This window comes from Notothenia rossii, assembly GCF_949606895.1.
Source record: "Notothenia rossii genome assembly, chromosome: 2".
Lineage (NCBI taxonomy): Eukaryota > Metazoa > Chordata > Actinopteri > Perciformes > Nototheniidae > Notothenia > Notothenia rossii.
The window spans coordinates 10168388-10195482 of NC_136904.1; the positions used below are offsets into that span (position 1 = coordinate 10168388).

A 27095-nucleotide genomic window follows, 5' to 3' on the forward strand; every position below is an offset into this window, starting at 1 on the left:
AGACATTTAAATAAAGGTCAGCCAGTGTCTGCACCAGGGCCCAGAGGTCTAAAATAAATATGGAAGTGACACAGACTCAGAGGAAAGAGTAAATAGCTCCGTGAAACATATGAAATCAAATGAAATGGAAAGAGAGAAATGTAATGCAGTTCCTCCCACGGGTCAATAGGCTCCTAGGGTTGTTGGGCCCTTTTATTCAGTGTGTGGGAGCTACGATTTCTGCCTGCTCCGAAGGCGGGATTGATTATGTGGTCAACCACTGTCCGCCTTGTTGAAATGTTAAGTCTTATTCTCTACCCTGCAGGCAATTGTTCTGCAGTGTTTGGTCTTTTCCAAGCACGAAACTGAAGAGTGGGAACGTCGATTTATTCACACACCATGCAGACTCTTCTGATACAATGATACTGTATGAATACAGATGGGGCAGGGCTTAAAATAGGATTGTTAAGCACATATCCAGAGCTGAGGGGAGGACAGGAAGCAGGGAAGTGCAACCTAATTGTTGTTGTCTTATCTTTTAATGGCGTTGCCGGCTATGGTCAGATTGAAGTTGACTCTCTCTTAACCGTGTCTGGGTAGTGAGGGTCAGTAAGAGTGGAGAAGGGAGTAAGTCATTTTTCTTACCTGTCATAATGTATGTGGAGCACCCAATATCGCAACAGAGCCGAGTGGCTTGTGGAAGCTCAATTCCAGAGGCAGTGTTGTATCTAAACACCAGCATGCTTCAGTTCTTTTTCACATAATGGTTATGAATCTAATATGATGTGCTTTCAGTGACCTATCCGGTGCCGCTGTTCCATTTCTCCGAAGCATATTTTACATTTAGATAAGCATATGATTTAATCAGACTTACGCTCGGAGCTCATCGGTAGGTGACACGGGACGGATCTCCCCTGGGTGATGGATGAAAGTCATGAGGGAAGCCGTGGTACCCCTCGGGGGGGGGGGTTTGAGCGCATTGGTGTACATTTTCAAAGGGGGTGAAGCCTCAGCTCTACCAAAGACCAAATGCCTTGGATAATTCACCTTTGTGTGCATGTGACTCACATTAAATAACTCACATGTAGATTCTTTCACCTCACATCTATGTAGCAAATGTTCATAAAAGCAGACATTAGTCAACTCCTTATCAAGTTAGCCAAATGAGCTAAATAGTTTCATTTTTGTCATCAAGAGTTGGTATTCGCAGGGAGAGAAAAGGAATCAAATGCTAATCAGCACAAACTCCGGCGACGTTAAGCGTCAGATCCGCATAACGGTTTTAAAGAGAATACGGCTCCACTGTTTCTTGGGTGCGAGAATGAATGAATTAGTCTCACTAATCAGTGTATTTATAGCACTATACGTTTACCGAGAGGACATTTGCCTTTGCTTACATTTGTAACAGTCATGATGTAACAGCAGTGTTTAAAGAGATTCAGCAGCAGCCGTGCTGCACCACTTCTCTGTGGGGGAAACACAGAGGCAGAAGGGAGGATGATGAGAAACAGTAACACTCTTCTGGCTTCACTGAGTAGCTTCCTTTCCCCCGACTCTCTCGTCTTTTATGTGGTTTGTCCAGCTTTTGTGCTTAAGCCATAACCGCTCTACTCCTTACCCCCACACATCTGGGAAGCAGCCAACAGGGGCATAAAATGCTAACACTCTCAATGTACAAGGGAAGCAGTTCTCACTCCCTGACCTGTGGATGCCCTCGCCTTCACCCGTACTTTAAGGTGCCTTTTTAAATGAGCTTCACTATCCTATCAAAGCCCCGTCCCCCGAGGTGGTTCCACTGCCGCCACAGTGGAGGGGCTCGCGGTTGATTTGCAGGTGTTGAATGAAGCAGTGAAGGTTAAGAGGCTCACACATCTATATGAATGTTACACCACAGTGCTGGAGAAGTGAACTAGTGGTGTGTGTTGCTTTCTCCAAGGTGTTCTTCTGGATTTGAGTCTCAAAGTGCATTATTAAGAAGATAACTCACACAGGTATCGTAGACATTCTGTTTTAAGTTTGCAACAAAATATCATCTTGTCTACCAAAACAACATTTTAGAAGACATGCCCAAAGCTATATTTTACTCTGACTAAATAAATAATACAGTTTTTGTACCTTTTTATAAAAAGAATCCTATTTCGGGCTGCCATATAATAGCTCAGTTTGTAGAGCTGTCGACCCATTTAGGGGCTAGGTCCCAGTGTGGAGGACCCTGGTTCGGATCTGGCCTGGGACCCTTTGCCATGTGTCATGCCATCTGTCTCCCCCATTCAACGCTAAGACTTGAATAAAGGCACTGTAGTGAATAAACATATAAAAAATCTCATCTCAGAATCTCATTTAATTATTATACAACATTACACAGAAGACAAACTAAAGAATGTGATGTGAGGCTGTTTGAATAGAGGGAAGACAAACGTATAGGAATACAAACAAATGACTTGTACTGCCTTGACATTTCATTTTGCTCAATAACCAGTTTGTATGTATCACACTCCAAGTATTCAATTTCAAGCCCAATCGATGTGATATGTGTCATACAATTAATATCAGGCGCTCGGATACTCTGATCTATTTTTAGCCGTGTGTGTTAGATGCATGCCATGTGTGTGTATGTAAGTGTGACAGCCATCACTGGTTTGCCGCCCTATCTCTGTTGACAGTGGGTTTTCAGAGAGCCAGCAGCTAAAGCCTAATGTGATTACTGTCTTTGCAAAAGAGCTGGATGGGAGGTTAAAGGGTGGGTACGGCTCTGTGAGTATGTGCGTGTGTTTTTGATGCGGCGGGGGGGAATTGTGCGGAGCTTCGTGGTCATATAGCTCTCTCACCACAGCTTGTCCTCTGAGCTGTGAGGGATCAGCTCACCATAGGCTTGTGAAGAAGTGACTGCATTGCGTGCCTGCCTTTGTACTGTGGCTCTCTCTGATAATGGCTCCTCTGTCTCCCCACAGCTGAAGAGGCCAAGGAACTGGAAGAAGAGGAGTCAAAGACAGGTCAGCAAATCCACACCTGGTCAAGCCTCAGCCTCTGCATGCATCAGAGATCTGCTTTGTGTTTTAGTTTGCACTGCTGAGGGGAGTTAGTGACAAAAGCTGGACAGGAAACAGCTGAACATCCAGTTATGAACCCTTCTACTGTATAAGAGACATATTTAACCCATTTAATAATATTCCATACATATATATTTTTCTTATGGCACAATACTTTAAAATAGCTACTGTATATAAAAAAATATTAATATTACCATCATTCTATTCGGTTTGAAACCCTACAATCACATTTCTAAAATAAATACAAATAATAATAAATGATCCCTAGAACATTTTACATTTGTGGTTTTCCAGGAGGTTCTGTGGATAACAACTTAATCTAAAATATCCTTCTTGGAATGCAGGCAAGAATTTACCCTATTTTTGATTATTTTCTGATTTGGTTCGATGCGATTCCACAGCATTGAACACAGTTAAAGTTACAAATCTTTTAGATGAAACTGATGTTGAAATGTGTTTAATATTTAGCATTCACCACTTGGAGGGTTCAACCATGCAGGTCTGTAAACACTGTCAGGAACAGGCAACGGAGCATTTCATCCACTGAAGGGTGGATCAAGCGGGAAGACCAGACCGTACACGGGGCAATTAGTTTAACACGTGCAAAATCTCTTTGACATCTTAATCTACATTTTTCAAACAATTGGGTTATACTCTTTACATCTACTTTGAAAGCTAAGCTTTGAGGTCACAACAAATATCAAATCAACCACAGTTTAGCCTCTTTTTAAAGAGCCCAGGTGGCAGGATGGTAGGGACCCAACAGAACAAGTAACTGAATGTTAAGTTTGTTTACTGAAGAGTGAGTGAATGCTGATGAAGCATGAGTGCATGTGAGAAATGAGACATGCTCCAGGCACCAAATCCATTCAACACACTCACCCAGTGGCACAAGTGAGTGTGTGAGTGTGTGTTTGTGTGTTTGAGGCAGAGAGGGAAAGACTGGCGCACTAATTTAGTGATGCCAACAAGCTGTTTTACATTTACATTATACGTTCCCCTAAAGCTATAGCTATAACACTGAAATCTATCCGTCTATAAATTCAATGGTAACAAGTTCCTCAAGTTCCAAGTTTCACAGAATGCCAACAATAGTGCTGCCGTGTCCTGAACTTAGACGATCATTTTCTCCAAGCCAAATTGATTTTTCTCTCCAGTCCAGGCTGAAATGTGTTATGCATATTATTGTCACTTTGAACACGTTGCATTTTTATGACGAATCATCCAGCAGAGTGGACAGACATCACCTGTGACAGCCCTTGCACCGCTTAATGCTTCACTGATTCTGACAGGTCACTCTTCTTTCAAATCTAACAAGTTTGAATCACTCTCAAATGTTTTTCGTATCTATTTTTTGCCCCTTGGTAAAAATACATTCCACAAAGTCCTGCATTAAACCAGGTAATACAAATGAACAAGATTAAGAGTCGACAGCCATGCTGTTTTCCCTTTTAGACTGCATTAAGTAAATTTGTGCTTCCAGCTAAATGGTAATATCGATATGCTAACAATGACAATGCTAATATTATGATATTTAGAAAGTTTAATGTTTCAAAGAAAACGGTAAACAGCTTTACTTTTTGCTTTGGGCTAGATACACATGCTGACATGCTCATAGCAACAATGGTAAGCATGATTGTCAACTTAGTGTAGCATGTTAGCACGAACACATTTGCTAATATGCTTCGAACACAAAGTGCAGCTGTAGTTGCGGAGTGTAGAGCTCATGTCTACATGACAGGCAAAATAGTGGTATTAAACTTTTCATCTAAGGCTTGGCAAATGAGCATATTTCTTAATGTCAAACTATTCCTTTTATACCTATTCAGTATATTTCACCTATTTGAAGAAATTGATTTAAGTTCAGATTTGAAAAGGATTATAGGTTTTACTCAGAACTCGTCTTTTGCTTTTCATAACACTAGCGAAGCAGGACAAAATAATTCTGTGTGTGCTTCTTTTTTTTGTGATGAGAGTAATTTGATATTTTGCTTACTGTGACCTTATGAGTCCAGAATTAATTTCCCCATTAGCAAGCAGAGCAAGCTTCTTTTGCCGGCCCAGCCTCAGTGGCTACCCTCACAGTCCTGAGCAGTTCTCCCTCAAGCGTTAATGTCATTAGAGTTATTCATTTGACTCCTTCTTTAGTCTGATTGAATTATTTAGCCTTTCTGTGAACGGCAAAGTTAATACCATGTGATTTTAATAAGCTGAGAGGTGAAGGAGAGTCTCTGAGTGAAGGGGGACAATGACTTTCACTCTCTAATGCCTCTCTCATGAATGTTTCAGAAAGATCTGTGCAGCCTGAAGCGTGGTCAGCCATCCCACAACTAGTTAGACTTATGGTGCATTAACACTGCATTGTGAGGCCTGGCTCTACTAAACTGGACTCACTTGGAACTATCCTTTTTTGGGGTTTTCAATTAGCAAAAGGTGTCGATATACCTGGTTTCATAGAATTAAAAAAACTGCAGATGATCCTTCTGAGAAAATGTTCACTAGTTAAACACGGAACGCACTGCACTAACCAGCCATCTTTAGATAGCCAAGCTACATCATGTTAGCCTGAGAATACGGTGGTTTACAAGTCTTTTTTATATTTGTATTAACTGTCTAGCTTGCATTATATTAATCTACGGGGGAAATGAGGACTGACCTACAGACTAGGGCTGCTCGATTATGGCAAAAATCATAATCTCTTATTTGGGTCAATAATTGTAATTGCGATTATTAAATGTGATTTATTCATTGACTTTGAAAACATCCATTTATTGGAGAAAAAACATTTGAACAGTATGTTTTTAACAGTTGATTACCCTGAACTTTAAATATAATTCAACTGAAAAACCACAAAAAAAATAAAAAGTAATAATAAAATAATTATCGTTTTATTTAGATTACGTTGTTTCCGTCCGTCATCGTTGCAAGCCATAATCGTAATCGCGATTTAAAATACGATTAAAATACGATTAAAATACGATTAATTGAGCAGCCCTAGTTCACTAGTTAAACACGGAGCGCACTGCACTAACCAGCCATCTTTACATAGCCAAGCTACCGCCAAATACAACCACAATTATTGCTATTTAAAAAGGCATCTAACCAAATCCTGTACATTCTCGACCTCTCTGTCGTGGATACAAGGATACAGAAAGTGTTGAGTTAAATATGATGTCACTACATACTATGATGGTTAGATTAAACCACTGCCTACACCGAGGGGGAACTAACTTCAGAGGAAACTGAACAGTACCTGGTACCATAAGTGAGTTAAAACGAACTCTGCAGTGGTAATGAGGCATAAATAGTTCAGATTTAGCTGAAGGGAAAGGGCAAAGGACTGAGCCTGGAGACTTGTGTACGCCTGTACTCCAGCGACAAGACAGAAACTTACAGCCCCCCCCTCGCTCTTGCCGCCTCTCGTCATGCACCTGGTTGATCCAGGTGGACGTTGTGGGCGGTGAACTGGTAAAATCAAGCTAATGGCTGTGCCTTCTGAGATCACTATGTAAGCACTCCAGACAGGAAGCTTTGTTTTGCCATCTGGCTCCAATTGCGCTGACAAAGGCAGAGGTTCCTGCATGAGACAAAGGAGCTGAAATGAGCCCCACTTTAATAAACCCAGGATGATGGGGAGCCACGTTTGTGTGTTATCTTAATGAGCTGTCCAAAGGAGAGCGCGCCTCCCCTTTCAAAGCCAGCCTGATTCTAACAATAACCAGTGATAACTAGGGACCTGGGCGCTTTCAGTTGCAATGGGGTAGGATCCCTTTGTTGCCTTTACAGCAGAGGCAAATAATGTTTAACAAACACTGGAGCTCAAATTCTGGATTTATATGCAGGTGCCAAAGCCAAGAGCATCCCCTTCACACTCACTCACAGGTCCACACAAATGCTAAGGGATGCACACACCACTTGCTGATAGAGAAGCAATGTTACACACTAATCTACATCCACACAGATGTGCAGTACAGTGCTGGTTTCCTCCCTCACCTCCCCACCTCTTCCCTGAAATGTGTGTTCAGTAATCTGAGCATGATGTGCTGTTTAGAGGGGGCTGCAGTCACGCAAGTGCAGCTCCTCCTGTCAGAAGCTGGCTTTAGTTTTTGTGCAGCAGCCCCTGTCTCTCCCTAAATCCTGGACTCCAAGGAGTCAGGCCTTAGCAACCATCCCTGGAAGAGTGTTAGTCGGTGACCCAGTTCTTTTATAGACAAAGAATTGTCGGAAAGAACAATTTGACACGCCCTTTGAAAAGGGAGCTCCATGCCAAAAACGGTTGTATTAACCCTTCTTAACCGAGCCAAGGTCCCGTGAAGGTGGGAAGTTAGGGAAGAGTGGGCTTTATAAAGCTTGAATGCACAAGGACGCCCGTCCCTTTACCACATTCTGGTTCCTTCACGCCAAGGCCACCACTGAAAGTTGCTCAAATCATATTAAAGCTTCAAGCCCAGTAGCTCATCTCTGTAAATGATTTTAAGAAGCCAGCTAGCTAAGACTGTGTAAAGGTGACTCTCGAGCAGACAGACAGAAACAAGGACAGCTGTACCAGTCAAAGTCACCTCTGCGCTTATTATATCCCCCCTCTATCTTGTCTATTGAGTTATTCACATAGCAATGAAAATACAGCTCCCTAATGCGTGAGGAACAAATTCACCCTGTGTCTGTCATGGCAATCTAAGTGTAGAATCTTTACTGCTTCATTTAAGATGTTTAAATATTTCTGTATGCTTCAATTGCTGTCTCGTGGAATATTATCCATTAAAGAGTTAATTTGACTATAGTTAGGCAATTTCTTATCCTTTATGTCCATTTAACCATAAGAATTGGAAAAAGGAAATTGGATAATTGCAAGCAGCCAACAACGACTGGAGAAATGAATGTAATACATTTGGTTTCTTAAAATATGTTTTTTCTTTAGATCTTTTAATGATTTCCAATTTCTTCAAAGGCACCTTAGAGCAATAATTTTTCCATCAGGCCCTGTTTTTTGTGGTTTCAAAACGTATTCACTAGCATTTCGTGGCTGTAACGTACCAACAAATTCAGCAAGATTCCAGCAAATGCAGTAAAGAAGACGATTGCTTGCAAAAAAACGATGATGTAAACAATAAAATATTTCCGATATCTTTTTAAATTGGCTTTGCAGATGTGGAAGAAATGCGCTCGACATGTTCGCTGGGCCTCAGGGAAACACCTCAGGAGTTATAATGGCACACAAAAACTTCTTCGACACATGGCATTAACAAACCAAGGCTTATTAAAAAGTTGCAAACCGTATTCTTTACATAACCCAGTTCGACAGACCTGCAGGTCACTAACATACCACTCCGCATTGCTAGTTTGAATTGATAGGGCCTTGGAAAGCAGCCCCCAGGCGGCTCGGCTTGACATGCTCTCCCTTTTCACTGGCAGCACACACTCAGCCACTGGGCACTCCCAACGGTCACACATTACCAACTAAAGATATGTAAATAGAACATTCATGTTGCCTTCATTATTAGATGTGGGTCACCGGATAACTTCAAGAGCACTAATTAAAAGAGCTCCAAGCACACCATTGCTTAGTAGTTGTGCACACATTACTCAAGCACTGCACTCATGTTGCCTGCTGGTTCAGCACCATACAGTCAACTGCTTGTTTGCTACTGTGTTCTTTCTGTGTCGAACCCCGAAAGATGCTGTGTTGGTGTTGAAAGCCAAGACCATTTGTTCGTTAACAATGGAAATTATAAATTGCACAAGTTATAAACAAACATGTAGGCTTCACGTAACCAGAACTTTCTAATGATGTGAGATGTGAGGTGTTTCCTGTAGATGCTGTTCTCCCTTCTTGCTATAGATGAGAATGATGAGATTTCAAAAATGAAATTCCAAGTTGCTGACAAACTTGTCTTTAGTTCAAGGAAGGAAGTCCTGAAAGTCTTGCAGCACTGAGCTACTTTGCAACCTCTGGAAGGTTACCTGCTGGCCCGTGGAGGAAAAGCCCACCTGATCATTGTCAAAACAAATGTAGGAAAAATAACAGCCTCTAAATCATTTGGAATAATGAGTGTTGTCACCGTTAATAAAAGCAGTCAAACCCCCTCAGTGTACAACAGTATAAAAAGGAGCTTTGCTGAGAGGACAGGGGAACTTTAGGAGTGAAGGCAGTCCTTTTCCTGGGATGAATCCCCCGGTACCGACGCCATTTACATCCTCCTGCCACCCAAACCCCCCCCTCATCCCCCCTTCTGTCATGTAATCTACGCTCCTCTGACAGCACAGCCAAGGCCCGGTGGGAGAGTGCCTATCCATCTCACTACCCCAATCTGCCTCCCCTGTTTGGTTCCACATGAGCACTCAGCTGCTGTGACTAATTAAATAAAGCGCTGTGCCCTCTGCTTCCTGTTAGCCATGGCAAGGTTGGTGCACAGAGATGGAGCAGAGGAGGAGGAGGGGAGGGGGGGGGGGGGTGCTGAAGGAGGAGGGGACGCAATAACAACCACCAAGCCTGTAATGATGCTCTGGTCCTTAAGACAATACACAAAAGTTATGTTGAAGAAATATTGCTTTTATTTTACTCCACCATGTGCTATAAAAAATAAAAAACAACCAGTGTAAGTGTACACGTTTTGTAAAGTTTACAAAACTTTCTTAAAGTGTATTAAACAAGACTTAGATATTGCTGATGTTCCTCCCACAGTCTCTTTTACATCCAAGTTCTCCAAGTCTTTGGCATGTGCTTGAATATTTGCACACAACATAACCCCTGTCCATATGTAGTTTTTAGGGGGGGTTACTTATGCTAATACAACACAACAAGCCACATACCTCTTATTTTTTATCTAGTATGATTCATCATACAACACCTGGGTAAACATGTTTTAGCATGATTTTAAACATTTGGTGTGTTTGGACTTTTTTAGCTTCTTAACCCAACATTAAGAAAAGCAAAACAAAATGTTGTCCATCGAGTAAAAATGACGTCTTACCCCTTGTGATGCAATACAATAACTGCCATGTGTGGAATAAACAGATAAATAAATGTTGATGCTTACATGACTTAGTTGAATTCCTCTCAGATCGTTAAAAGTTCCACCATTTTGATTCTTTTTTTCTTTTTTTCAGCCATGACGCTCCTGAATAGCTAAAGTCCAGAGATAAAAGGTGAGTGTGATTGCATTATGAATATCTGTGTGTTAAATGCAGCTGTGGGTTTTATTTGTTGTCACACTTTTTCTCGCTTATCACAATTGCCTTGTGTTCTCAGCCGTAATTCTCTGGAGGACACAGGGCCTCTGTAGGTTATGGGTAAGTGCTGCTGTAATGAGGCTCGGCTGCATTCATTTAGCAGACAGTCGGGGAATATTAGAAGTCTTGACATTTTGATTTCAGGAATCACAGGGTCACTGGCTGATATGACAAATCTATTTGATTTTATCATGCATGCACACATAAATTCCCCCTGCCTGCTCAAAGCTGTAAGAGTCCAATTAATGCTAAACATTTAATGTGGGAGTCATTTATTTCTATTTCCTGCTGTGTATAACTTCATGTTCAGTGCCAGCGTGATGTTTTCAATCTGCCAGCTTTGGACTGTGAAGAGTTGACCATTACATTATAAGGTTAAGAACATAGTTTTAATGGATTCAAGCAATGTGTCCCAGATTCTGGTGGATGTTTGTCAAATCCTCATTTCATCTATGTAAATGCAAGATTCAAATATAACAAGTATTAGATGAGAAAAAGACATGCTACTTAAACGGTAAAAAGAAAAGTCTGCTTTGTTCCTGTTGACATTGGTCAAACTTTATCTGTCCTATGTCATGCTAAAATATAAATCTCATTTGTAGTTTTATTTGTTTATGTTGACAAGAAGACAACCCCCCCACCCCCAACTCGCTGATTAGCCCTTGAGTAGTAATCAAGAAATGGTTCAGTAACATTTCATAAGAACTGAATATCAATATTATCGATCAAACTCAAATCTATAGACATTAGGGAGGCGTGTGGCGCAGTGGGTAGAGCCTTGGTGTTGGGATCAGGGGAGCACAGGTTCAAACCCCACTGCAGTCAGCATGTTGTTGTGTCCCTGAGACACTTCACCCCAAATGGCTCCTGTGGGGATTGTCCACAGTACTGAGTATGTAAGTGGCTTTGGATAAAAGCGTCTAACAAGTAACATGTAATAATAATAATATAGCAATGTATAAAACAGGCCCACAATAGTAAAGCAAATCATACATTATGGTATCAATTGATAGCAATGTGTAGGAGTAATTTATGCTTATTTAAAAACAAAAGCATATCATATATATTAAAGGAGACCTATCATGCAAAATTCACTTTTATACATAAACATGTGTCCCCGGTGCGTCGGGGAACTCACGCAGCGTCAGAAAATAAAACCCTTTCTCTTTTCCTCCGTACCCACATCTTTTAAAAACAGGGCTACAAGGAGCGGATACAGATTTGCTGCCGATCTGACGTGAAATTGGCGGCGGACCCACAGAAAGTTGCTATCAGAAACAATGCCTGAAGTGTTTTGGACGTAATCTGGTCTTTCTTTACATTAGCAAGCCTCGCTAACACTCAGAGCTAACCTGTACTGTAGAGCGTGTTTAAAAAGCAGGAAATAAAAAAAGAACTCACCTTGTGATGAACCCGCAAGAGAAAAAGCATTTGAGCTCCACACTGTTTCAGAGATAATCCTTGATGTTGTTTAGAACAGGATGGTGTTTTATCACAGCAGAATTTAACTTTATCTCCGATAGAATTCTGATCAGGCATTAGCTCCGCCTCCTCTTTTTTCTTTTTCAAGCTAAGGACCCCAAATCCGCGTTTCTCTAACAGGGCTGGAAAAGAGGGATATGAGGGATTTCTAAAATGCATGATCTGTTTGTATTTTAAGCAAAACACATCATAGACATGTTTTTATATATTTCTATATATCTGAGACCCATAATATATGCCTAATAATAGCATGATAGGTGCACTTTAATATAGTTATAAGTAAGTATTCTCTTTGTATGTGACCTGACTTTCAGCACCATGTATGTACAGTTCCACATCTCATAGCAGGAGAAGCAGATTGAAGGGAGATATCATCAGATGCAACATCATCTTAAATGGGCTGACGAAATTACTTGTTGACAAGGATATTTTATTACATGTATTAACACATGATCATTTTGGCCTTTCTTTGATAGGTTGTTTTGAAAAGGCAGACGGAAGGGCACTCGGACCTGTGTATATTTCTGGGTATATGCGACTTTATTTAATCTTTGGTCTTTTCTGGATTAGCACATGACCTAGATGAGCAACTTGACAGAAGGAGAAGTGTTGATAACTGGGAACAAACATTAGTAACTGCATTATTCCTGTCAGAAATGGAAAAACGTTACGCAATGATGTGACCAGACTGCAGGAACCTCATTGGTAGATAACTCGTCAAAGAATATATACCGCAGAGGGCGGCAACTCGGGAGTACCTGACCAGGTTTCATGCTTTTTCCTGCCTGCTGATATGCATCTCCCTCTCTGTTTGTGACCCCCTGCTGAGCGCATTCAAAAGGTGGAGGTGGACCATTTTGCTGCAGTGGGGATTGACTCACCTGCCGAGTACAGACTGGTCAGTCCCGCCTCTTTTAGCTGCTTCTGCCCCAATTCTCCAGATTTACTTTGGAGACCAGGATATTTATAAAGATTCAGAGATTCAAAGGTTGTCATACGCACAAAGCTACAGTGTAGGAATGGCAATGCACTTCTTGTGACCTGAGCTCCTCCAACAATGCAACATATAATAAAGTACAAAAATACAAAGTGCAAAAAGTCTATATACATGTCAATAGATGTAGACTATATAGCATAAATGTATTAGTGAACACTGTGTTTCTATTGCTATTTCATAACCTGGTGTGTGGCACTATTCTAGTTTTAGTTTTTCTTCAGTATTTCTTCACCTTCCTGTTGTGAAAATGGGCTTTTGTCCATGTTTAAATGCTAGGAAGGCAGCCAGTGGTTTATCGGAAATAAAGCTGTATAGCTGTGTTCCCTATTTTGAAATGACTCTGCTAGAAGCAGGCTGACCTGGAGAGCAGCAGAAGTAATACAGCGGTAAGCAGGCAGGCAATCTGATAGTAATGGGAGCCAAGGTGCTGGCCCCTGTGGCCCTTTGGGAGAGGGACACTCCCACCGGCCCCATGTCCACTCAGCCATGGCCATGAGCCTCTATAGGCCAGGAGAGCCCAACACCCTGAAGGTATTTTGGGAACGCTACACTGTGTAACCAACAAAGCACAGTTTGGGCAGAGGATTTTGTTTGTTTTGTGAAATAGCTGTTTGGATGTTTTTAGGCACATTTGAGTGGCACTCAATTTGACAGATATTGACGTTTTTTTTGTCACTCTTTGTCGCTGGAATGATAAAAGCATTTTGATGCTTGATGGGTTGTCTTTTGCCAGAAAATGAGACACAATTTGACGCATTTAGCTACTGATGATTCCCTGCTGTTCAGGACCATTTCAAATCTATTAAACGTGTTCCATGTTTTTTAGTTGAATCATATCTATTTAAATATACAAGAACAAATAGATTCAAAAAGTAATCTTTAAATGTATTTTGTATCTTAAGAGTCAATCAAGTCAGTTTGCTCAGTGTTAGATCACACATGACAGATAGTAACAGCTGTTCAATCCACCCTTATCTTCAGATGGCTGTTTATAGTGTATGGGCATGTTTTGACCACAGGCAGATATGTATTTTACCAGCCTACAAATCTGTTAAAAATACAGACCCATGGAGACTTCAGCAGAACTGACGTTGGCAAACAGTGTGAACACTTCTCTGTGCACTGTTTCCATTGTCATTTCTCTCGGAAAATACTTTGAATAAACCTTCAGTTTGTCAGACATCAGGTTGGTCTCCTGCTTCCTTGTTTTCTAGTGAATGCTCCAAAAAGAATTTCCATCAAGAACTAATAAGGGGAACCTGTACTAGAAGTCCCCTTAAGCTTATACTTAACAGCATCTGGAAAACAGTACAGATTTAATATGTCAAGTTGATGTCTGGAAATGTGTTTGTGTACAGTATGGGCACAGCTTTTGCAGAGGAGACAGAGAAAACTGGAAGATACTGCTCCGCTGTCTATGAGCTACTTCACTTCCTTCTCACATTAGCATACAGTACGGACGTACACTTTATCTCTCCTTAAACATTCCTCTTAACTCTTACTTTAATTCAGATGTGTGAATACTTTTATTACAAGCTTGGACAGTTACAGCTTGTTCTTATTATACCCTAACTGGTCATTGCCATAAAGCCGCAGCATGCAGAGTGAGTAAAAGATGATGGAAGGTGCAGAAAGTAATTTCCTGTAACTAGCCAAAATAAAGTCTGGCCAGCAGGAGTCAAAGAGAGGACATTTGTCATTACTGTAGTATCCACTGACCTTCACCGAGACTGTTATTGCTAGGTAATATCCTGCGAGCCCCTCGACCTTTCTGCTGCTGAATCATCCTGGATCAATTATTCTAATATTTGTGTGGCAGTTTTGCCATCGATTAATGCATTTATGCAGAGTGCAGCATATCTTATTTAATAAAGCAAGGCTCTGCATTTAATTAAGCCGTTTTAGTGTGAGGCGGCACTTTGTTTTCATAAACCTTTGCCTTATCGATACATGTGTTCATTCCTGACTTATGTTCATCCATTCAAACTTTTATTGTTTCATTACTGGCGGCCAAGCACAGATAACATAGTAAATGGCTCCGCAGCACACTCAATATGTTGTAGATTGTTTCCATCGTTAGTGGCTGTGCGCTATCATAAATACTGCATACTGATCATTATGGCAACTCTGTGCTTCTGGAAACTTGGACATTAATGGAAGTAGTTGTGTTGAGTAAATAAAACTTGATATTGGCTTGTTTTCTTTTCCCCTGGTCTAGTAAAAATAGAATTATGTAGGCAGGCGTTAAAAGAGGGGTTTCAGATGAGTACTTCTTTATTTGATACACCTTTCTGTGTGTAGGAAGAGGGTTGGTTTTACACATGTCTCCTCCTCTTCATACTGATTCTGAAGTTAACTCTTCCTACTGTAGACCACTGTCATAAATGTGGGTCAAAATCCACTGTTCTCTAAATACATACGCCAGCTGTCAGCCAAAGCTAGTGTGATGATTCAGAATACTCCGTGAGTCAGCTGGTTATTTTCCAAAGTTAGATTTTGAGTTCAAAGTAAACTCTTTGTCAGTGAAGGTTACTCACTGGTAGTTGTGTAACCACAGGGTCTGAATAATGCTTTTTCCAGCAACACTTGAAAATGCTGAATATCAGTGGTGTTGTTCTTTGGACACTGGAGTTAATGTGCACCATCACACAACTGGTGTGGGTCGAGGGAACCTTGCAAGGTCCTTTGTGAAATTCTGCTTTGGACCGCTGAAACCTTTGTTCATAATCCTCAGAATGTATGAAAGACTTTTTTGTTCTTTTGATGTGGAAAGGGGCAATAAAAGTTGTTGCAGAACCTTGGCCTAGACGCAGATCGCTGCGAATGAGAAGAGAATACATATTCAAAGGCAGACATGAAGGGAATAAATGAAAACTCAGTGAAATGAGCAGCAGCGTGGACGATCCCGGTCGACGACTTTCAATGAATTCCAATGAGAGAGATTCCATTTTTTAAAGATAGGCCCTATAGGTGCAATTAGTGCTACATAATAGCCCCTCTCAGGCTCATTCAGCGCAGTTGAGAAATATTGATTTAATTCCCCCCTATACATTCACTTAAACTCTGTAGAATAAATCTCCTTGTTACATTTGTTTGGAGTAATAGCTCAGGGTTTACTCAGTCATGGTTGTGTAAGTACAGATTGCACATACGGGGGTTTCTTTCTCCAGGGATGGGGACAAGATAAAAGAGGTAAAATGGATTTAAGTGAGGAAGGAAACCGGTCTAAATGTGGTTTATAAGCCTGCAGCAGGTAGGTTTAAGTGATCGGGTGTGTGCTCTCTAAAAATCTGATTGTTTTAGTCGGTGTGTGGAACAGCGAGGTAGTAGAGAAGAGAGTTCTTGGAGTTCCTCTCTGCTGTACGTGGCAGGTGAAGCCCTGCAGACGCTGATGATGTCAGACAGGACTCTTACGTTGGACTCCCTCCAGGGAGGTGTCTCGAAGTGGAGTTTGACTCACTATTCCAGTGTCTCTGATCTCTGCATTATTTATACTTTTGTCTCAGCCATTTATCAGCATGTTCACACCTCTCAGCATCATTCTACAGTACATCTCCTGTGATGGAAAAGGCTGCAGCGATGATAGCCTCTGAGGGAAGCCAACAACTGAATATAGGAGCTCATATTCATATCAGAAAACTGAGGAATGGACAAGTGTGCTGCGTGGCAGTCTCTGCATACCATTTAAAACCTTGGCAAAAATCCATTCACATCATTAAAACGCATTGGAAAATAACTTATAATGAAGAAAATGCTGTGCTGGCTCCCTTTTCGTACCTTTATATTAATTCTGAGGACATGAAACTGGTAATATGTGAGCTGTGGTGCGCAGCGACTGAATCGCTGATCAATGACAGCTAATGAACACGGCACGAGTTCTGCTCTGTTTGCCTTCTCCAGAGAGCTCTATTTCTCCTGTTTTTGCCAGAAAAGCACAGTAGCCTTCATCGAAACCAACTGCCTCTGGGCTCAATTAACTACCATAGATTACTCATAATGCAGATGAGAGTGTGTACAAGATCAGCGGTGTGGGGACACAAAGGGTGCATGGGTACAACTGGGATGCTGGGATATGCCATCAATGTATAGCTGATAAAAAGGGCTCCATATAAAAGGCTGTAACAAGCAATATAATGTCCTGTAATAAAAGTGATTTACCAATACTGAAATGATCTCCATCCCTCTCTTCTCTGAGGCTGCTTCATATCGCTCTATGCTTTATGCGGTATGGACATAAACAGGAATAATGCAAACTGATATCAAGCAAAAGGGTTCACTGGATCTCAATAGCCTGTAATTCTCTTAAATGTTGCGTGCAGGTTAAACACACCCAGTCACCTTTGACCCCGCAACAGATATAATGCAGATTTATATGTTGCAATGTTTTGTGGGCAATAGAGACCACCATGGTGATAACATGACTGTTGTGTGGTCACCAGGCCATGGCCCGCCTTGTCACAACATATTATCTTCACTTAACATGCCTCACTCCGTACCGATCAAAACACTCTCTCTGAACAGTCGTCACATTTCAAATATCTCTCTTGTTTTGCCCGTGTAATGTCTGAGTTCTCCTCTGTAAGCTGATTTTTTACACAGTCAAAAGGTTCGCTTCATGGCAAGCAACTGCTTCTCGTCACAGACAGTTGTTTTGAAATGGATCCCTGCCTATTGTTTAAAAATCAGAATCAGAAACATGTTTATTGCCAGATAAGTTCGCACGTACTGTACGAGGAATTTGACTTGATGTCATGGGGCTTACATCAAATATAAAAGAAAACATCTAAAAAAAAAAGTACACAGACAGCAATCAAAGAGAATGTTTTGAGAGCAACAGAGCATTTACAGATGGATAAACCTAAATACTGAACAGCCCCCCCCCCCACTGTGATGGGAAGATGCTAAAGTTGTTGATCATTGAACAGAGATACCTTTTATTGCACATAAGTGAAACTGTATCCATGCTCGTATAGTTGAAGGTAAGACATTCTCTGCATGCCAAATAACTGCTTTAAGGGGTTTTTTTATGCAAAAGAAGACTAATTATAAAGAAGAATGTGATCAAACATGCAGAGCAAGTCATTCAAAATTAATTGCGCAGAAATTATTCTCTAGAAATGACCTCAATGACTTGAGAATGTTTTTTAAGGTGTTTTCTTTCAACTATAAGATCAGAAGTTGTGTCCACAGTATGTTAGTGGTGCACGAGTGGATTTGCAACGATTCAGTGTTTGAACAAAGCATAAACCTCTGGGTCTTAAAAGTGAACCCTATACAGATTTTTCTGAAACTAGCATTGTCACTAATCGCCAGCAGAGTGAGACTCAACTCGTTGCAAAAAAGCTCAGATTCTATAGAAGTCTATGATAACATTACTTAATCTCACTGGATTTATTACTTTAGTAAACATTTTCCTGACAGGATTATTGCTTGTGTTCTTATCTTGGAACTAAATCTTTTACGGTGTGTTTTTAGTTTTTCACAGTTAATTGTGGCAACGGCCAAAAACCAAGATGGTGACTAACACCAAACTCAAGATTTCACAAAATGTGTACAAGCCAATAGGTGACGTCAATCTAATTCTTGTATACAACATATGGGTTGGACATTAGTTCAAGGCCATTGTTCTACCTTTTAGATTTGTTTCATTATTTTAATGGTAAATGTGCATCTACTATGGTTCATGGTTATGGGGTCAACACAAAGTGCAGCAATGACCTCTGTGCATACCTATGATGGGCTACCGTGCAATGAAATGGGGCTGAATGTAAACTCATCGACATGTCACAGCCCTTCAGCTCATAGGGTGACAGGCACCTTCACGCTGCATCGAGCAACTCACAGGTGGAAGACTGGCGCCTGTCATGTCCTCCTCTTTATATTCATCCAGATTAACATACTTAACAACATTTGTGGTTTGAGGTAAATTATTGACTTTCCTTTTGAGGTGGGCTGGCATCCCAGTGTGAGCTCGGAACAAACTGTGACTCTTTTTCCACTCCTCCTCCTCCTCCTCCTACCTTTCTCGTGGTACTGAGTCACCTCGCCTTGGGGCTTACCACAGGAGTCTCTTCAAATGATCTTTTAGACTGAAGTGGAGAATCAAGATTAATGCACTTTCACGTCCCACCCAGGCTCCAGTGGAAAAAGTCTTATAATTAACACCAGGGGGGCTGCAGGCTGCTTTCGGAGAGAGGTCGAGGTTGGGGTACCTCGACCAAAGAAAAAGGGCTGATAAAGGTGTGAGATTTTTAGAGTGTGATGTGTGCAGCTGCTTTGGAATAATAGTGGAGTGGAAACAGAATGACCCGTCACACACCTCACTCTGCCTTATTATTATTATTGGGACAAGATGGATGGGCCTACAGCAGAACTGCATACTTCATAATGATGCTTTTTGAAACCTTTGTGAATTATCACTAAGGTTGACGGCTTACAAGATTCAAATGTTTTATTGCCGTATGCACAAAGCTACATTGTACAAATGGCATTGAAATTCTTCTGAACTCAGCTGAGGAATAAAAAGTAGTGCAAAAAGTCTATATACATGTCAGTGGAATACAAACGATTACATGTTTAAATGGCACTCCTTTTTGATGAGAGTTAGATGAAATTGATATCACTCTCTTCCCAGTACGATGTCAGGAGGGTAGCTTAGCTTAAAACTGGAAAGAGCGGCAATATTATTATAACTTAAAGGTGACCTATCATGCAAAATGCACTTTTGTACGTCTTTTATACATGAATATGTGTCCCCGGTGTTCCAGGGAACTCACCAAGTGTCAGAAAACATAACCCTCTCTATTTTCCTCCAAACCCAAATATCTTAAAGCGGGTCTGCAACGGATCTGATACAGACTGATCCAGATTTGAACACTTCTATGACGTCACAGAAGTGGCGCTACGGCTATTGGGCCAACTCCACCAATCAGGAGGAGACAGCCACGGACATTGCCGTTGGAAAGCGCTGGAGACGCTGTAGTACATATGCCAGGCCTGTAGATGGTGCTGTTCTCACAGAATCAGCCCATGCAAAGACAGTGTTAAATTGAGCGAAATGAGGAATGGCTAAAATGCATGATCTGTTTGGTATTTTTTAAAATAAAAAGTATAAATATGCCTTATATAGGTATGGTCCTACACTATATTATTCAAATATAGCATGATAGGTCCACTTTAATTTCTTTGAGCTAAGTTTTAGCAACAAAGCTGCTTGCTGCTTCATATTTTTCCTGCAGATGTCAAGTGCTATTGACATTCTTAAATAACTCAAACAAATCCCCCAAAATGTCAAACAAGTTTTGACATTTTAGAAAACATTAACTGGAAATAAGCATTATTAAAATTCCTCCCGATGCTATATTAGAGTAACAATACCACTAGCAACATGTTATAAATCAGATGGCCTAATGTCGCATTTAGAGAGCAGCAGTGATGGTGTTTTTATTATTAATAGTTAAGCTTTAAATTCAGGTTGAAACTGATGTTTTTGTACCAGACTTCACAACTCGTTATAAAGAGAGATAGCTGGGGGAAGGTAGACAGAAGACACAGTGTATTTGAAGGCCATGAAGTACAATGCATCGTTAAGCCTTATAATAATAGCCTCTTATATCTCTTCCCACACTGATGGTACTAACCGCTATTTACAGTAGATATCTTCCACACCCCACCATTTGTGTCCCGCCACTCCCACGGGATCCTATTTCCATTTAAGCTCTCTACTGTATATTGAAGTCTGTAAGGCCTTTGTTGAAAGGCAAATAAATCCATGGAAGCAAATCTGAAATAGTATAATTGTCCATAATATACAGAGAAATTGTCATGGTGTGTTTGATCATCTGGTAATGACCAAAGTTTAGCAGCTTCCTCATTATCCTGAATACTTCCCAAGGTTATTCCCAAACATTTACTTTCATAATCCCATACCTGCTGTTTGTCTTTGATAGTCACTTGGATTTTTGTTGTCTTTCTGTCGAAGTCTAAAAGCAGCAGGCCTGCTGTTTTGAGGTGTGATGTTCAACAAGAATATAAATATAAACAAGTAACCGACAGGGCACAGGAAGTATGGCACTACTTTCAATGTAGATGAGGAAAGAAATGGTTGGATTTACAACGGTTCATTAGATTGAATCCTGGGTGCCGGTGTATCTTTCACATGAACAATCTCCTATAGCCCGAGTAAATTAGTGTGCAATCTCGTGTACCTGCTTTAAATGAATCTGTCCATCAGCTTGCGTCTCAGGTGTTGGAGTGCACCGACGGTTCTGCCCTGCCAAGCTTGCTTTGGATTCTCCGCCAGAGAGAAGCTGTTTGTTAAACACTTAAGTAGGAGTTTACTTTTTGATTGCCTGTGTTAACAATCCCAGAAAAAAAAAAAGAAATCGTTTCAGGTTGCTTGTCCCTGTGGTTCTGTGAGATTCTAAATTACTCCGCAGCAGATGTTCATCCAGTGTCTCGGTAAAGGTCTCTCATTTCACCTCTGACCTCCGGACTCAACAGATAGCAGGACTGCTCTTTGAAATACAGATGCTGAGATCTCTCTGGGGGCTGAAGGGGTATTTGAATCTGATGAGAAAATGCATGTGTGAAAATTGTGTTGTGTTCATTTGGGTGATGGATGAATTGGATTACCCTCTGACAGGGAGCAAATGCAAGCAAGACTCCACTTTCAAATCCTGCGCTGCTCTGCAAAAACAGATATTATTCTGCGCGTTTTGCAATTTGCAAACACTCCTATCATTTAGAATGACATACTTTATTACTGTTTCAGCTCTTGCTTTGACATTTTGGAGCTGTTAGTAATGCCCTTAGGGTTTCAGTTAGGATATATCCACATCGCATCAGCCTAAAATGTAATAAAGGGGAGATAATGAGTGTCAATTAGGAGGTAGGAGAAGCTCACTAACAGAACTATTTTTGTATTTCCTGTGAGGACATATTAGCATAACACACAGTAAGTGCTCAGGAGGCATGTGAACAGAGCCAAATCTATTGAAGTTTACAGTATATCTTAATCAAAGTGGATTTATGACAAGTGCAGCTGAGGTCTTAATGCGACACAGAGCACAAGCAGGTAATTTATGTTCAACGTTTCTCTAGGAAACACAAATTAAAAGATCCATCCTGATGAAGTGTGTTATTTCCATTTAGAAGTCCAGTTGCATGCAGATATAGCTGACTGGCTTGAATAATGTATCTAAAAGCCGAACCTCCAAGCATATAGCAAACTATATTACTTTTAAAAGCTTCAAGTAGAAGAGCTTCATGTGTGACATAATTAAATTCCACCCAAGTTAATTCAAACTGTTTAATGATGCAGTGAGAACAATTTATCAGGCAGTGCCAGCGGTGGGGTGGTCCGCAGGGGCTACGAGTGAGGAGAAGCATTAGAAGTTCAGAGATACATTTGTGAAACAGAGAGGAGGATGTGTAGGTGGAGAGAGACTTGAAGGTTGAAACATCCTTGGAAAAGCAGCTTCTAGTTGGTGTGATTGTTTTTTTAATAATGCTAAAATTGCTTTGTTTGCGGTTTTCTTCACTTTTATTGCATTATTTATAACGATAATAGTGGAAAAGTATTATAATCTGCACATGAGACCAACATTTACCAATGGGATTACCTCTGTTTTAGTAATTAGGTTAGCTGTTGGTTACTCTGACAGGCCTGCAGTGTTTCATTATTTTTCAAAGTTAATAACCTCTCCCACGGTGAGCAGCCTGACATTATACGTATTGTGTTTTTGTGTCTTTTTCCAGGAGTCGGGGCCAGGCGGCGGGCAGGAGATGAGTCTGGCGGGTAATCCCACTCCACCTATCCATCAACCTGGAGACTATTTCCAGCGTCCCCCTACAGAATGTCAAAGCCTCGCTGAGCAGAAGCTGAGTCCATCATCTTCCTTCTATGACTTTCCCTCGAGTTTCCATCAAAACACATAAACACATCATGTGCCATTATTTTCTATTGCCCTCTCTCTCTCTTTTCTGTCAATGGAGGGCCCCGGCAGTGAGTGAACGCAGTTGTTTTATGCAGTATGCAAAAGAGAAGCTCTGTTTGAAAACTACAGGATGTGACAGGATCCTTTCTCCGTGGCTGACATCACTCCGTATGGGTTGTGATGGGGCATGTGCCAGAGATCTCCTGTCTAATAGGAAGTGAGACACTTAAAGAGATGACCCTGCCTCAGTTGCCATCCCTGTCTCTCTGCCAGAGAGGGAGCTTGGCTCTTCCATTACTTCTGCACTTGCTAATTAGCGTCTGTCGCTGGAGTAACTTGTACCTGTCAGTGTGCGCCGCTCCTATATTCAGTAACTTGAGGAAATTGAAATTGAATGCCAGCTAAGCTCCAACAAACTCCAAATGGTGCATGGGATACACCCTGATTTCCTCACTGACCTGACAGCCTTATATGTAAGAAATTGTTTTTAATGAATACGTTTTTACTGCTGCTGTGGAATGTTTCATCGTTTCCTCACTAGTAGCTGTACTTTTATTCAATTTTTTCAAGGTACTTGAGCATGTCCCTGTGCCATATGTTCATGTATGAATGCCAAAGCCATTTGTGTAAGATAACCGAGTGCCTATTAACATAAAAGCGACATGGTGAAACTGGTCATTGGTAATTATTGGTCCCATTCCCGTGGCCACTTTGTGCTCGTTCGAGCAGAACAAGGTTGAGTTTATTACAGACATTTCTTCACCCACAGGATTAGCCATGCTGCTCAAATTCATCCTTCCACTTTTCCATTAGTTGATTTATCTGCCGACTAGACTATTCTACATAATGAGTAAAACAAGAATTATTGTCAAAGCAATACAAATATTTCATTTACATGCAGATCAACAATGACATGTTGAATTGTTCCCGGATAGACGCAGTCCTATTTTAGGGCTAATCCTCTGTGTTTGCAGATGCTCAGTCATCCCAAACATTTTACTTGTTTTGAATAATGGATTTTCGCTGTGATTGTTTGTTCCTGTCATATGCGAAATAGCTACCTTGCATCAAGTCTGACATGTATTAGAAAGACCTCCCCGACACACACATGCACAGGAGCACATACTAAGTCCTCTTCCTAAGCTGGATGAGACTGGTGATCAAACCCCAGGCTGTGCCCAAACGCACAGATCTCTCTGTACAGTAGCCCTTGACCTTGCTGTGTGTCCTCATGGCCCAGACACCCACCTGAAATTAAATTACAGATTAGTGGCTCCAGGCCCAAAGAGGGGTTTATTTGCTCGGCCCCTTTCTGAGAAGTGCCTATTCTCTCATTCAGGAAGTGGGGGAAAAAAATGTCATGTGATTTAAGGAAGAACATGCCAGTCTTGAAGACATTTTCAATTCAGTCATTGGTCCCCTAAAACTAAATGTCGGCAAAGACTTCTAAATCTTACATTGTAGTTAAGAAGGGACACGCTTCTGGTGGAAATCTGGGATTGCACAGATGTGAGAAAGTGGTTCAAAGGAAATCAAATTCCGATTGAAGGACATTTGATGAAATATAAGCTCATTGCTGAATCGGTACCTTAGGGATTCAAAATATTCTGGTGAGACAGGATGTAAATGCCGAGCCCTTATTACTATGGAAGTCCGTCAAAGCTTTTTTATTTGATATGATTCGATTTATTTTGAATGTGTGAAACAATAATACAAATATTTCACATGAGAATTATTATACGATACAAAATAATCAGGGTCAAATTGATATACAAAAATATTACTGATTCTAAATTATGTATGAACAAATAATCTACTTAATTACACTTCCTTTAACAATCCTTTATTCCAAACTACATTACCTTCAGAAACATTATTATAAGCCACCATCCATGGCACTCAAAAGGAAAAAAGAACATTACATGTTACTTGTTAGACGCTTTTATCCAAAGCGATTCAATACTGTGGCCATTCTCCACAGGAGCAATTTGGGTGAAGTGTCTTGCCCAGGTACACAACGACATGCTGACTGCAGTGGGATTGGAACTTGCTACCCCCTGATTCGAAGTCCAGCACTCTATCCACTTAGATACAGCCAACATGAATATTCTGTGGAGTGGAGATAGCCATGTTAACAAATGTAATAAATACACATTAGAACTTGGTGAAATTGATACCCTAAAATACTAGGGATGCCAGAAACTGACTCGGACAGCCCTGGCGAATATTAATCGATTATTCGCCACTGCTGGCTTCCTCCAAGTTTACAGTAAAACAAACTGGTGGTGTTATTTATTAATAGTATTAATATTATTAGCATTAGTCTATATTTTGGTTGAAACTAAGCCAGGAAAAAAAAAGAAAAACATAAATAATAATACAAAAATATATAAATAACATTTTTAAAATAATTTTCGATTATGGAGACTGTAACGAATATTCGAAAAATCGAATAATCGCTGGCATCCCTATAAGATACCCACTTGATTAAGGCCAACACATATATATAAATACATAATATACGTATTAGCTTTGTATGAGCTTTGGGTGGCCTTTTGATGCCTATGCTTACGGTGTAAATGTGCTAGGGTTGGCTCACTTTATTGCAGATTACAGTGAGTTATACCTATATTGTGTGACTATTGTTTTTAAGAAGAACTTGAATGTTTTAGATTAGAAATGCGTCCTACTCTGCAGCTCGTTGTAGTCGAATGCTATTCAGCATGTTGCAACATAAGGGGCAGTGAGTGCAGACTGTGAATTGAATTGGCAAAGTAACTCTGTACTTACAAATTCAGCCTAAACTTGTTCAAATACACAGCCTGCCAGCTACAGTTCTTTACTTAACTTACTTCGCAAGCGTAATTGATCACACTTCATGTCACCTCACAGACCCGAGCATAAGAGGACAAATGTTTGAGATTTTAATGTTGCATTTTTATTTATATATCCAAATAAAACACTTGGCAGGGTTAAGAGTTGCACCAACTGCCAACTACTGTACATCACACACATGAGAGAACATTTCACAGACTTCTCAAATTCAAACACTTGAAGCAGTTAAAGGCTTGGTGTGGTGATTGCATGTGTAGGCCTACTAACATTTCTAATTTGCATGAGTGCTTAGAAAGTAGAAACACAGACAGAAACAAATAAAGATGTATTTGAAGCAGCGCATATTCAGGTAAAGGTATGTGTGTGCTCTCAATGGGAAAAGAAAAAGCAGGGCTGTCTCAAATCAAGTGCTAATGTAGGCTACTTACATTTGCAGTTTTAAGATGTGTTGTGGTTGCTCCGCTGAACAAAGCCCTATAAAACTATTATTTAATTAACAGACCATTGTTGAAAATAAGACACTGTTAATTTCTTGCTAGCTAGAATAGCTAACAGAGACAATCATCACTTATTGTGAGGGCGCTGCAGCGATTTGAGGCAACGCTATCTGATCTTAATGAACACACAGCGCAGGCGCGGATATATCAAAGACTCAACTACACAGAGGGAAACCAATTTTCCTGGTCAATTTGATCAGTTTAATATGCCACACACTCATCCCCCGAATGGTGCGTGTTATTTGGAATACATTGGAAGGCTATTTATGGCTGAAATACAGACTGAACAAACACTCTCCAGCAGTCAATTCCACTCATATAGTCTGAAGAAATGTGTAATCAATGCAGGCAGGATTAAACAGTATCTTGGAGCGAGAGAACACCAGTACTCATATTTTCCAGCGAGGTCTCCTCCCTCTGCGGAGCTCACACACCCTGGCTCATGCTGTGGTCCAATCACGCTGTAGATTTATATTAGCACTTCTGCTACTCTGCATTTCACTTGATTTGAACACGAGGTCCCAGTAAAGAAGTGACTGAAATAGGGCCAGCTGTGCTCTTTAAATTTAAGTGCACAGTAAATGCTTAGTGTGCTCTTTAGTAAATATCTACTACTGCATGAATCGTTTCTTTGACTACTATTGGAAGAAACCTCAGTGAAGTAAAGAGGATCCGGCAGCTATTGGCCCATGTTCGGTTTGGGATGGGACACCTGAGTTCAGCCGCTCTCCGTCCAAAAAATCCAAAGCTCTGAATCTTTTTAGCAGTTTAATCAGGGAGTGATTCACACCAGGGGACAGCAAGTGAATGCAATTAAGCAGAAGGTAGTAAAGAAAACCAGGACCAGGATTGAAGACCACTGTGTAATTGGTTTATTCATGGTATCCTAGGATACTCTATCACAAGTTATCAAGGTGCATGTAAATAGCTTGGGCTGTGGCAAGTAGTCGGTTAACTCTGGATGTAAGCACAGTGTGTAAACACTTACTGGGAATTCTGCTCACCGTGAGCATCCTTGCATCATTTTTACGATCTGCTGGGTTTGTTCAACGCTTAAGGAGAAAACACTGCCAGCATTTTACGCTGT

General features: G+C 40.8%; 1 protein-coding gene across 1 annotated transcript in view; it reads left to right on the forward strand.

The window, feature by feature from the left end:
• Positions 1-23350, forward strand: part of cd276 (CD276 molecule) — a 68368-nt gene extending 45018 nt beyond the window's left edge. The window contains exons 6-8 of the mRNA XM_079663846.1: positions 2931-2972; positions 10137-10175; positions 22498-23350. Coding sequence (XP_079519972.1) covers positions 2931-2972; positions 10137-10159 — 65 coding nt within the window. The 3' untranslated portion in view covers positions 10160-10175; positions 22498-23350. The remainder of the gene's footprint in view (positions 1-2930; positions 2973-10136; positions 10176-22497) is intronic.
• Positions 23351-27095: the final 3745 nt, after the last annotated feature.